The sequence below is a fragment of the Chelonoidis abingdonii genome, chromosome 14 (genome assembly GCF_003597395.2).
Source record: "Chelonoidis abingdonii isolate Lonesome George chromosome 14, CheloAbing_2.0, whole genome shotgun sequence".
NCBI lineage: Eukaryota > Metazoa > Chordata > Testudines > Testudinidae > Chelonoidis > Chelonoidis abingdonii.
This window is the reverse complement of record NC_133782.1, coordinates 38,367,624-38,380,836: the sequence shown is the minus strand read 5'-3', so window position 1 is coordinate 38,380,836 and position 13,213 is coordinate 38,367,624. Positions and strand designations below refer to the sequence as shown.

General features: G+C 47.2%; 1 protein-coding gene and 1 long non-coding RNA gene across 2 annotated transcripts; one reads left to right on the top strand and one right to left on the bottom strand.

Annotated features, from left to right (window-relative positions):
• Positions 1 to 894: 894 nt before the first annotated feature.
• On the bottom strand, positions 895 to 6,331 carry LOC116821544 (major histocompatibility complex class I-related gene protein-like). The gene is made up of 6 exons (XM_032774862.2): positions 5,811 to 6,331; positions 5,096 to 5,371; positions 4,516 to 4,785; positions 4,048 to 4,335; positions 3,376 to 3,480; positions 895 to 3,042 (listed from the first exon to the last, which is right to left on the bottom strand). The coding sequence occupies exons 1-6, from the start codon at positions 5,878 to 5,880 to the stop codon at positions 2,915 to 2,917; spliced, it is 1,137 nt and encodes a 378-aa protein (XP_032630753.1). The 5' UTR covers positions 5,881 to 6,331; the 3' UTR covers positions 895 to 2,914.
• Positions 6,332 to 6,713: 382 nt separating this feature from the next.
• LOC142047744 (uncharacterized) lies at positions 6,714 to 8,507 on the top strand. The gene is made up of 2 exons (XR_012657020.1): positions 6,714 to 6,849; positions 7,402 to 8,507. It is a non-coding gene; the product is annotated as an uncharacterized LOC142047744 (long non-coding RNA).
• Positions 8,508 to 13,213: the final 4,706 nt, after the last annotated feature.

The window sequence follows — 13,213 nt, the reverse complement described above, 5'->3', positions numbered from 1 at the left end:
GAAATGTTTCCAAAAGAGATCATCAGCTACGTTCAATAGCAATCAGATTTATAAGGAGGCATTCTTCAATAGTACAAAAATGCCATTAGCATATAAACTGATTTTGTGTTCTTTCCTGTTTATACAAACACCTTCAATGGCTGAGTGCTGATGTATGTAGCTTGTCAATGAGTTCAAGAGTGAGATTAAAAAGGAGGAGTGAGAGGGGAGAGCCTTGTCTTGGTGCTCTTTTTAGCAGAAAAGTGGGAGAAATAATTCCCATTAGTTGAAGTGAAGTGCAGGGAGAGTTGTGTAAGACATTGACCCAATTCAGGAATATGGAAAATGCTGAAAGTCTGTATTTTTTAAAGACTGCCATTAGATAAGGCCACTCAACCCTATCAAATGCTTTCTCTGCATTTAGGGATAAGTCTATGGAGGGTACATCTGACATCTGAGTTTGTTGGATCAAGTGAGTGATTTTTCTCATATTATCAGCAGCCCTATCTTCCTTTAATGAAACCAAGCTCATCTGTGTGTATAATTCATGGGATAATGGTGTTCAGTTGTGTCACTAATATTTTTGCAATTATTTGGCAATATGTGTTCAATAGAAATATGAAATGGAAGGCACTACAGTTGAAATCGTCTTTGTTCCTTGTCAAGGTTCTTTCCCCACTCTGAACTTTAGGGTACAGATGTGGGGACCTGCATGGACACTTCTAAGCTTAATTACTAGCTTAGTTCTGGGTAGTCTTGAGGCACTTCACCAAATCCCTGGTGAACACAGATCCAAACCCCTTGGATCTTTAAACAAGGAGAAATTAACCATCTCCCCTCCTTTCCCCCCACCAATCCCTGGTGAGTCCAGATCCAATCCCTTTGGATCTAAAAAACAAGGAAAAATCAATCAGGTATTAAGAAAAAAGGCTTTTAATTAAAGAAAAGAAAGGTAAAAGAAAACCCTCTGGGAGAGATTAGCATACCAGCTACTCTCACAGGCAACAGATTCAAAACACAAAGGATGTTCCCCTGGGCACAAATTTAGTTACACACACAAAAAAAATACTCAAATACCCAATTTGATTCTACCTCAATTTGCATAAGACAGGCTACAAAGAAATAAACAGAAACCTATTTATCCCTTTCTAAAACTTCCTACGCTTATCAGAGGCTGGTTCCTTGATCTTTTTCACTCCGGCTGAAACTATAACTCTCGAACAAAGGAAAAACTTCCCTCCTTCCTTTTGAAACGTCTTGTTCTCCCATTGGTTCCTCTGGTCAGGTGTCAGCTAGGCTAAGTGAACTTTTTAACCCTTTACAGGTAAAAGAGGCATTAAGCCTTAACCATCTGTTTATGACGTTCCTCTTTAATATTCAAGTAATTAATTAAAGCAGTTCTCGTATCATGAGGCATGGTTCCTTTTTGGAATGTTTCAGTGAAGACCTTTCTACTGGTAAGTAGCAAACTGGCAGACACAAAAATAGAGGAGCCACGTGCCGGGGTGTGGGGCCAGGGGGAACGCCTGTAATTCAGAGCATAGCCCAGCAATAAGGTAACGGGGGGCACCTGCTGCAACACAGACCCCGGGTCTGGGGCATGCCCCCAAAGCTGCAAACCTAACTGAAAACAGCTCAGCAGGCTACTTCTCTCCAGCACCCAGACACACAGTTCCCTATGGGATCCAAACCCCAACTAAATCCGTTTTACTCTGTATAAAGCTTCAGTTGTTCACCCTCTATATCACTGATAGAGAGATATGCACAGCTGTTTGCTCCCCCAAGTATTAATCATTTACTCTATGTTTATTAATAATCTAAAGTGATTTTATTAAGTATAAAAAGTAGGATTAATGTTTCAAGTAATAACAGATTTAGGTTTCGAGTAATAACAGAACAAAGTGAGTCACCAAGCAAAATAAAGGAAAAACACGCAAGTCTAAGCCCAATACATTAAGAAACTGATTGCAGGTAATATCTCACTCTCAGAGATGTTCCAATAAGCTTCTTTCACAGACTAGACTCCTTCCTAGTCTGGGTGCAATCCTTTCCCCTCGTACAGTCCTTGCTAGTTCCAGCAGACATCTCAGGTGGTAAGCAGGGGTTTTCTATTGACTGGCGGCCCCCTTTCTCCTGTTCCACCCTCTTTTATAACTTTGGCACAAGTGGGGAATCTTTTGTCTGTGCTTGGTCCCCACCACCGCCTCATCAGTGGAAAAGTACGAAGACTAAGCTGAATTCCGGTATCATGTGACATGGTCACATGTCAGTGTAAGAGGCAGAGGAGAGGAATAGTTCAGTGGCTTGAGTATTGGCCTGCTAAACCCAGTGTTGGGAGCTCAATCCTTGAGGGGGCCATTTAGGGATGTGGGGCAAATATCTGGGGATTGGTTCCACTTTGAGCAGGGGACTGGACTAGATAACGTCCTGAAGTCCCTTCCAACTATGATTCTAAGACCCCAGTCTCCATTCTTCCTGGGTTAGCCCACACACACAAAAGGCTTGCAGATAAATAAACGATTTACAACCAATTGTCCTAGTCAATGGGACCTATCAAGTTCCTAATGCCTCATTGACAGTCCTCACTGGTGTGACTACAACAGCAATACAAGTTTATATCTTATTCTCCTAACTCCACATATAGGAATAATATATGCAAACAAATAGGATGAACACATTTAGTAGATTACAAGCTTCCTAAGGACACGATACAAGGTACCATTTGCATAAAGCATATTCCATTTACATCATATTCACATTCAGAAGCATATTTCCATAAAACATATGTAGTGCAACATCACGCTTCCCACCCTGTACTTCAGGGATTTTGGTCTTATTCGTTACCCCCCACCCACTGCACCTCCCCTTTGCCAGGGATGGACCATGTGGCTCCAGTCTGCGGTGATGGCCATTGCGCAGCCGGCTCTGTGTCTGGTCACTCAGTGACATCTGGGAGAGAAAGTGCTGTGGATGAGGAACCTCCTGCTGGCTTAGCAGTGGCTGGAGCAGAGTCGACAGTCTCTGGCTGTGTCTGTGCTGGGTGATACGGCCCCTTCTGGGCCCCTGAAACAATTGACTCATCTGGAGACCCTGCTTCCTGGGAACAAGGGTGTGTGTGTGTGTGTGGACAATGGGGACCACAGCTGGGGGGCAGCTTCCCACAGCCATTCCCCCTTTATCCAGCCAGGGTCCAGCACAGAGCCCCTCGGATCTGATGCTAAGCAGGGCCAGGCTGGCTTGGTACTTGGCTGGGAGACCAAGTGCTGCAGAGTAGGGGTTCAGCAGGGGGCGCCCTCCCCCACCAGTCAGTGCTGACCCCATTATCCCAGTGTGGCTCTAGGGAACACTGTGCTGCAGGGCACGAGCTGTGCTGCAGGGAAGGGGGGCGTCACTCACCTGGCTTCCTCCTCAGGTACCAGCCCAGGGCCCCAATTCCCAGCAGCGCAAGGATGCAGACAGAAACAATCACCAGGATACCAGGTTGGCCTGTGGCCTGGGAATCTGGAAATGTCCCGAGACAGACTGAGCCATGGTGCCCCAAAGTCCTTTTGCCTCTCACTTCCCCTGGGTCCTGCCCCTGCACCTGCCTGATAACTCTGGGCTAGTGCCTCCATCCCCTGGTTGAACTGGCCCTCCCCGCCACCCATCCCCCATGTGTCTGCCCTGCATCTAGACAGGCCTTTCTGTCCTTCCCCTCCCAGTCTGTGAGCCCCACTCTCTCATTTTCCCTCCCCTCCGTGTCCCACTATAAACCCTTCTCTGCATCGCCCTCATTATTTGCCAGCTGCCCAAAACACTCTGTGCTTTCCCCTCATCTCTGAATGCCCCATTGTGCTCCTCTACCTGCCCTTCCCCTTTGAACCCCCCAAAACACGTCTCTACCTACCCCTAGTACCTCTCTCTGCCTACCCATATCCTGGTACCCCACAAAATGGTCCCTCTGCACTTCCCAACTCCCTTTTCCCCTGTCCCTTGTTTCCATCTCCTCCCTTAGTAGGAGTGGCCCCATTCCTAGCTTCTCCCTACTGCTCCGCCTGTTCTTCCCACCCCCCACCCCCCCGTACTCACCCCAGGTCATCCTCAGAGGGGCATCCCCCAGGCTGCTGTGTCTCACTACACACACATGCTCTGCGGGGCTGACCCCCTCCTGCCCCAGCTCGATGGACACCTGGATCTGGAAAGTGGGGTCCCCATTTGGTCGGATCCCGCTGGTCAGCTGCTCCCCCAGGGCCACCTGGCCCCCCCGCTCCCAGGTCACCTCGATATCACGGGGATAGAACCCCGTCACGTGGCAGATGAGGCGCTGCTGCCGGTCCTGGGTCTCTGGGACGAAGACCACATGCACTGAGGGCTGGGCTGGGAGGAGGGCGAGGAAGCAATATTAGTCACAGGGAATGGGATAGCAGGCGACTGCAAGTCAAGACTGAGGGGCACTGGCAGGGGCTGGGAGGAGGGCGAGGAAGCAATATTAGTCACAGGGAATGGGATAGCAGGCGACTGCAAGTCAAGACTGAGGGGCACTGGCAGAGCTGTCACCTGTCTTCTGAGTGGTGAACGGCACAGACCTCTCCATCCAGAATCTGCATTGCTGCAGTGGGAGGTGGTTCAGCATAGCAGAAGTCTCCCCTCCGCGGTTCCAGCGCTCTGCCACTCGCCAGGCTGCTGGGTGCACTGAGAACCAGCGGTTCTGATCAGTCTGATGCTGCAGCAGGTCCTCCCCATTGAGGGAATATCTGGTGACAGCTCGGACAGCACCAGTGGCATCGTCCAGCTCACAGGTCTTTAGGATTTGCATGTAGTAGGGCTCTGGGGGAAGAACGGCTTTGTGAGCAACTGAGCATGGAGCTGCCACCAGGGGACAGTGTGGGGGAGAAATTTTCCCATGCACAGAACTCAGGATTCCTGACTCCCAGCACTCCCCACCCTGCAATCCACCAAGCCCCACTCCTCTCCCAGAGCTGGGAAAAGAATTGAGAAGTCCTGGATCCCAGCCTCCCTCCCTGACTCTAACCACTATGTATCAGGAAAGTCACTCCCCTCTCATGCCCTCCCTCAGCTCCCTCCCACCTCCTTTGAGTTGCCCAACTATTCCTAGTTCTGAGGAATGGGAACTCACCCGCCTTTGGGGAGCTGGCGTTCATCTCCCGCACCAGGCCCTGGTACTCGGTCTCCACCCAGGAGTCCCAAGCCAGGCACCCAGCCGTGCGTGCATTCCAGAACTGCTGGCTTTCCTGGTTCCCTGGGATGTACCCATTGCGGGGAGCTTGCCTGCGTGTGTTGCTGTCATAGACTGAGAGCACCAGGTCATTCACCCTCATCACTTGCAGTCGCTTGGGCAGACCAGAGGCTGCCTGCGGGGAGATGAGCTGGAGATAGGACATATGGTGAACCCCTGTAGGAAGGAGAAAGTCTGGGATGGGAACGGGACCTAGGTATGTAAGACACGAACCCAAGGGGACCCTGCAGCACCCAGCCCTGGGGAAAATGACTGGGATAGGAAATGGGACTGAGGTTGGACTTGCAGAATTCTGATGTTTTGTTTAACTCATTTATGTCAAACAACATGCCAGATGTACCCAGGAATCCATTGCTTGAATTGTGCTGTCTGTCATATTTGATAGTGTTCTTCCTGTTCACAGGGATGAACGATCAGGGGGATAGCTCAGTGGTTTGAGCATTAGCCTCCTAAACCCAAGATTGTGAGTTCAATCCCTGAGGGGGCCACTTAGGGATGTGGGGCAAAAATCTGGGGATTGGTCCTACTTTGAGCAGGGGGTTGGACTAGATACCTCCTGAGGTCTCTTCCGATTCTATGAACAGGGGTCACTTACCAGCCAGGGTGATGGAGCAGAGAGACAGGAGCCAGAAGGAGACCAAGGTGGGCTTGGTCCAAGGAGCCATCACCGTGGAGGGGGTAGGACTCCAGCTGTACAGGGTGGTGTCTGGGGCCAGGACCCAGAGAATAGGAGAGGGCACGGCTGTCCCTCCCTATGCTGAGCTTTCTGCTGCTCTGACAGGAAACACAAGAGAGGAAATCCAGCCCCACAGGCCGAGCAAACTTCAAGACAGACAAATCAACCTGTACTTCTTGCTGCGTCACAGGAAGCCTCACTCTCCAACAAGACCATAAAGCTTGAATAACTCCTGCTGTTTGTTCCTAGTTGTCTCTATTATAACATGTTTACTTTATGGGGAGGTTTTCTGTGAGCACAGCAGCAGAGTGGTCAGGTGAGCTAACCCACAGCAGTTGAAATGGGTAGGGAATATCCAGAGACAAAAGACTTGTGGGTGGTGTGGCTAAGTGTAGAAGGCTGGAATGTCACGCTGTTCAGGCTGCTGGAGCTGTGCCAGCTGCTCGGTTCTTCTATCCCGGAAGTTCCAGTGTTATCAACAAGGGAACGGCCCTCATTCAAATAGAAAATTGCCTGTCCCATACTCAGTCAGTAGGGGATGCTGTTTCTCCTCTAGTTCAACAGCAGAGGATCAGTACAGGAGTGCATCTTTCCACACTGCTTCGGACCCTGGCCCTTCAGTGCTGGGCAGGGAAAGCAGACTGGATCATGCTCAAGCCCCTGAGTGCAGCCCCATCTGTTTTCCCTGTGCAAGTGGATGGAACTGAGTGCCCTGGGGCTGCGCTGAAGGGCCAGGGTCAAGAAGGGGCTCTGTCTGGCCGGGGCGTAAGTAGTCCCAGAGTATAACCTCCCTGCTCACAGAGTCTCTGTCCATATCCCAGCAGAGGAGCATAACTGCTGGTTGGTGGCTGCTGCAGCTGTAGCCTGGGGGAATGAGACGGGTAGGGAGCTGGTCCTGGCAGCCAAGACCACCATCTGTGCTACAAAAACCAGCAAGAAACACCCCTGGTGGATGTAGGTGAGTCCTGCTTGATATTATTAATGATAATGATATCAGGAGGAGGGGTGAAGCAGGGGTGCTAAGAAAACCATCCCTTATGTTTTAAAAACAATGTTAGCAACCCTAATAGCTCATAAAAAAAGACGATAGGCACAGTATGGTGACAAAGGCACGCGGCCAGGTGCATTGCCTTCGAGGCACAGTCCTAACACCCTGGCTCCATGGTGACAGGTAAACTAACACACAAGTGCCCGATGACAAGGAGCGGTTCAGTCAGCAGTGGGAGTCTCTGTTGTCCCTTGGCCACACATAGGGATAAGGCAAAGTGCCCCAATATTCATTGACCGAGACAAACAACTTACATACCACCTGATGTGTTTCATGATATCTGCTTGTTACCTTCCCTTGTTCCTGATATCTTTGACAAAATATCCCTATACATTGTTCCATCAAACCATCTTAGCTTTTACTAGATTGGGGTGTATCTGTACTAGCCTTCTGAAATGTCTTTACATAAATATCCAGCATATTATTATTTTGCCATTTACATTATATTACTCTGGTTCACAGCCTTTGGTTCAGGCCTCAGGCCCTGCGCCAGGCCCCATGCTTCAAGGTTTTTCGCTCTCTACTATATTTGGATGTGGAGGATGTGGGTGAGGGGCACAGGTATAGGGAGAAAGGTTGTGGCTGTGGATGAGGTGTGGATTGCAAATGAGAACTGGTGGCTGGCAAGCCTTCCGTTGGTTGTTTGTGAAAAATCTGTATTTTACTAGCTGATGTGGAGGCAAATGAATGCGGTGCTCTCAAAGACATGCAGCATGCAGGTTTGAAGCTGATCACCGTAGGATAAGAAACCGGTGGAATCTGGCCATTTCCTGGATCACAATGTGACGTTGTACCCCATATTTTTATAAAAATATGTTTATAAGGGTGGATATAACTGGAATATGCTTTATGCAAAAGGTTTCTTGTAAGGTATCATTACAAAGCTTGTAATCTACTGAGTGTGATCATCCTATTTGTATGAATGTATCATTCTTGTATCTGAAACTAGGACTATGAAGTATAATTCTCAGGTCCCATTGTAATTATGCAAAGTGTGGGCTATTAATGGTGGTTTGGAATCTTGATGGTTCCCATTAACCAGGACAATTGGTAGTAAATGGCTCTGGTTACATGTAAGACTTCTTGTATTCGTGTGTGCCAGCAAGTGGGTAATGAAGTCTCCCAGGACATGTGATCATGTCACCTGAACTGGAATCCAGCTTTAACCTGGTGCTTTTCCATTGAGAAGGAGGAGTGGGAACCCAGAGAGAGACAAGGGATTCCCGCCTTCTTCCAAAGCTATTAAAGGGGGTGGAACCGAACAAAGAAGGTCCCAGTAATGTGGAATCCCCTGCTTTTCATCTAAGATGCCTGCTGGAACTGACAAGGTCTGTATCATGGGAAAGGATTGGGCCCAAAATAAGAAGACGTCTAGTATGTGAAAGAAGCTAATTGGAACATCTTTGAGGGTGAGATTTACCTGCATTCCGTTTCTTAATGTATTAAGCTTAGACTTGCGCGTTTTGTTTTATTTTGCTTGGTAACTTACTTTGTTCTGTCTGTTATTACTGGAACCACCTAAATCCTACTTTTTATACTTAATAAAATCACTTTTGTTTATTAATTAACCCAGAGTAAGTGATTAATACCTGGGGGAGCAAACAGCTGTGCATATCTCCCTGGAGACAGCAGTTATTCTCAGTGAAGTCTGCAGTTTTAGGGGCATGGTTCAGACTCTGGGACTGTGCTGCAGCAGGCTTGCGTTTCCGGCTCAACAAGGCAGGGTTCTGGAGGCCCAAACTGGCAGAGAAAAGGAACTCAGATGTAGTCTTAGCACATCAGGTAACACTCCCAAGGGGGTCTCTGTGACTGAACCCATCACACACAAGGTACCATAAGCTTGCAGAAGAGGAAGGAGTGGGCCATGAGAAGGGGATTCCTGATGACAGGCTGATCTGCATGGAGAGAGGTAGCCTGTGCTGGCGTCACATTTCGCCCATCCTGCAGCATCTAAGTGGTTAGGTTGTGATCTATATATAAAAGAAGAGAGGGAACCAAATGCCATAGCTAAGCTTTTTCAATCTTAAACCTGGCCAGTGTATATACGGTGCTAGTGGAGGGAAGCCATATTACAATTGGGTGTATTAGGAATGCTGGATAATATAGATACAAATCTGGCAATTCCATATTTCCAGTTGCCCAGTGTTTTTTAAAGGTCTTGTATGACAAGCGAAGCTGCCTTTTCTCTCATGCAATTGCATGAGAAGCCTATTTGTTTGAGCAAAGAGTAAGGGAGTGACCTTGAAAGGCAATAGGCATGAGATAGGTCGTTCTTGGACAGATATTCATTCTGACTGTGTTATCCGGGGTTCTTTCAACCCAAAGCTCTTGGTAACTTTTACTCGGTGCGAGGTGGTGTCAGGAAATAAATCAGGGGAGACACGGCCATCCAACCGATAGATGGCTTGCACAAACAGGACAACACAAGAGTGCTTTCACTTAAAGCTAAACTTAGTCTCAAGCACTTACACATGTCCGCAACAGGTTAGTAAAACGCCCCCAACCCTCAATAATTACCAAAGCTGAGTGTGGCTCTAGAGTGGCACAGCGGCAGCCCGTCTGCCGGTGCAGAACACAAGATGCATCCAGAGGAAGAGACCAGTCCAACCACCTCAAACTTTTTCCCCTTATTTATACATTGAGTAATATAATGACATGTCACTTAAAGAAACCTTGTTAAGCAAGCAGTTTCAACAGTCAAGCAAGAGGTTCCTTCTGATTATTGATTAACCAGGTGTGGGTTTTTCCAGAGTTTGCAGCCTTAAGGCCCTAAAAGACATTCCTGGGGGCACATCCTGCTCTTCTAAAATGCATGTATCAGCAACTTCAGCACAATTCTTATCAGGAAGGAGGCGGAGTCAAGCTGCCCTTTCTGGGGCACCCAAACCCCCCTCCACTCCTGCCTTGGTCAAGCTGAGGCTGCTGCATGGCCACTTTATGGCCTGCTTAGTTGGCTGCTTTTAGCAATAAGCAATCGTGGTTTCAGGCACTTTACTGGTTTGCCAAAATCTCTCCATACAACTGCTTCTATTATCCCCAAAAGGCTAAAGGAAGAAGATACTACCTCTCTATATCTCTGTAAATTTCTTTTAATATATAGGACAAATTTTAACACATCAGCAAAATATTTCCTTGCATACTTGTAATGGAAAACGCTGAAACTAAGAAGTATCTGGTCTTTGGGATATATCCATAGCTTTTGATTTGTTCTAGTTAATACAAAAATGAGAGATCTTTCCAAAAATATCAACTACATTCAGTAACGATAGGATTGATGAGGATGGATTCTTCAACAGTACAAAAACATTACTGGCATATACACTGATTTTCTATTCTTTCCTATTTATAGTCACACAGCTGAGTGCTGATGTATGTACATTGCCAGTGGTTCAAGAGTGAGATTAAAACAGAGGAGTGAGAGGGGACAGCCCAGTCATGTCCCTCTCTTTCGGTGAAATGTGGGAGAAATAATTGTGTTGATAGTGCTGGGCAAAGAGAGTTTTATAATACTGTGACCCAGGTCAGGAATATTGGTCCAAATCTGAATTTTTTAGTACAGCCATTCGATAAGGCCACTCGACCCTATCAAATGCTTTCCCTGTATTGAGAGATAAGGTTATGAAGGGTACATGGGAGATCTGAATTTGCTGGATCAGGTGAGCAATTTTTCTAGTATCATCAGCAGCCAAACTTCTTTCAATAAAACCAACCTGATCTGTTAATAATAGGTGGTATGATGATATTCAGTCATGTCACTAAATGTTTTGCAATTATTTTACTATCTGTATTCAACAGGGATATGGGGCACAGTTGCAGCCATCTTTGTTCATCATTAAGATTAAAGTAATTAAAGCAGTCCTCATGCCAAGAGTAAGGAGTAAGAGGAAAGTGGAACTGCACAAACAGAAATGTTAATAGCATGATGCCTTAAGGTATGTCTCTAAGTGATCAGACAATCACTTTGATATGGATATATGGAAAAACTATAAGCCCAAAACAACAGTTACACTTCATGTGAAAATGAATATGGTTTAACCCTTCTGCCAGTTGGAGTCAGCAGCAACAAGGGCCAGGTTCAATATCTAGGAGTTTGTTTTCAACAATACAACACAAAACTGGCTTGAACCCTCACTGAGTACCCAAGGACAGTTATGCACCCTCCACTGGGTGTCTATAGAGGCAATACTTTACCTGTTGCAAGAACAGAGTCTGATTGTAGAAAATAAAATTTTAAATAAAAGGTGGAAGATAACTTGGCATTAACTTGGGGGAATGCCGCAAGCAGGAGTTGTAAGCATAAAATCATGAGCAAAACACCTACCCTAGAGTACGCTGGACAGTGTCCTTTTGCCTCAAGTTCTTAAGTCCAGCAACCAAAACTTCCTTTAACATGTCCCTCTCTTCTTCCTCCAGTGCATCTCACCCACAGTTGTTGTTCTTGATCAGTGAAGACCCAGACTTCAGAGGTGCATCTGCAGAACCTTCCTCCTACCCTGGCAGCGGGCGGGCACCTTGCTTCCTCAGCTGTCCAGGGCTCTCTCCAGTATTAGCCGTTCTTCTGGCTGCTCACTGCTCCACTCTGCCGGCTCCCCTGCCATCCACTCACCTCTGTGCTCCACTGGCCAGCCTGCTGGTCACTCACCGCTGCACTCTGCTCGGCCGGCCGCCCTACCAGCCACTCACCACTTCCCCGGCTGCCCTGATGGTCCTTTGTGACCCTGACAGCTGCCCTGATGGCTACTCACCACTCTGCTCTGCACCCTTTGGGATGTGTTGATGTCCCACCATGTAACAGAGCTCTCAGTTGTTTCAGCTGTTAGCGGGGGAGTCTCATGGCTAGTGCAGGCTGGGCAGTCTCTTGCATCAAAGACACTGTCCCAAGGCAGGTCTAATGCTTAGGCCTGGTTATCAGTGATTTCAGCCCTATTGGTCTGCAACAAGGCTGGAAACAGGAAGGGTCAAAGGATGTCTAGGACCCTTAGGGAGGGCCCACACCACGAAGTACAAGTATTTGTCCCCACCCTCTTTCAACTCCACTGGGCTTTGGCACCCATGCCCCCTGAACTAGCAAATGTAGTTCAGTTGAGATTTCGTCCTTAGTCAGAGTGTGATGGCGTCCCCTGGGTGCACCCTGTATTGTGGGACTGCTGAGCCCTCCAAATCCAACAACCTGGGCTGTCTCTCACACTGTGATGCTGATGTAAAGGTACAATCCTCTGGTAGGTACTTCACTTACACAGCCACCTAAGGGACACATCCAACTAAGGACACAACCAACTAAGTTATATGAATGATCTCCCAGCCACTCATGAAACAATAATAGAGAGCTTTCAGCCAGTTTCCTCCAGCTCACCAATCTTGCACCGCAGAACTGACCCATCTTGCACTGGTCAGACACCTGGTCAGGGTAAGTTCATTACCTAGTTCACCACTTCATCAAAGGAAGTGGACATACAATTTTTCTCATATTATCAGCAACCAATCTTCCTTTAATAAAACCAACCTCATGTGTGTACGATTGATGGGATGGTGATGTTTAATCGTGTTGCTAAATTTTCTGCAATTATAATTAGAATCATAGAATATCAGGGTTGGAAGGGACCTCAGGAGGTCATCTGGTCCAACCCCCTGCTCAAAGCAGGACCAATCACCAACTAAATCATCCCAGCCAGGGCTTTGTCAAGCCTGACCTTAAATACTTCTAAGGAAGGAGATTCCACCACCTCCCTAGGTAACCCATTCCAATGCTTAACCACACTCCTAGTGAAAAAGTTTATAATAATATCCAACCTAAACCTCCCACACTGCAAAATGAGACCATTACTCCTTGTTCTGTCAATCTGTATTCAATTGCAATATGGGGCGGAAGTTGCCACAGATGACACCATCTTTGTTCCTCTTTAACATCAAGTAATTAAAGCAGTTCTCATGTCATGAGACATGGTTCCTTTTCGGAAAGTTTCAGTGAAAACCTTTCTACCAGTAAGGAGTAACTGCAAGGTGAGGGGCACAAAAATAGAAATGTTAAGAACATGAAGCCTTAAGATGGCTCGGTGTGACCAGGCAATCACTTTGATGGGGTTACATGGAAAAACTATAAGCACATAATAACCAGTTACACTTTGTGTGAAAATGAATATGGCTAACATGATTTTATGGTACATAAGGGGTAAGGGTTGCACTATGGAGGTAAGATGCCTTCCCATGAAACATGGAGTGTTTATCGCAAATGGACCAAACAACTCTCAATAAGACATGCTATTTAATTTAAAAC

What these genes read in the sequence shown, in the direction of transcription:
- LOC116821544 (XM_032774862.2), bottom strand. Translation starts at nt 5,880, where the DNA reads ATGGCTCCTTGGACCAAGCCCACCTTGGTCTCCTTCTGGCTCCTGTCT. An exon ending in GTTCACCACTCAGAAGACAG is followed by an intron (nt 4,336 to 4,515) that starts GTGACAGCTCTG and finishes CCCTCCTCCCAG; the next exon opens with CCCAGCCCTCAGTGCATGTG. An exon ending in GTACCTGAGGAGGAAGCCAG is followed by an intron (nt 3,043 to 3,375) that starts GTGAGTGACGCC and finishes CAATTGTTTCAG; the next exon opens with GGGCCCAGAAGGGGCCGTAT.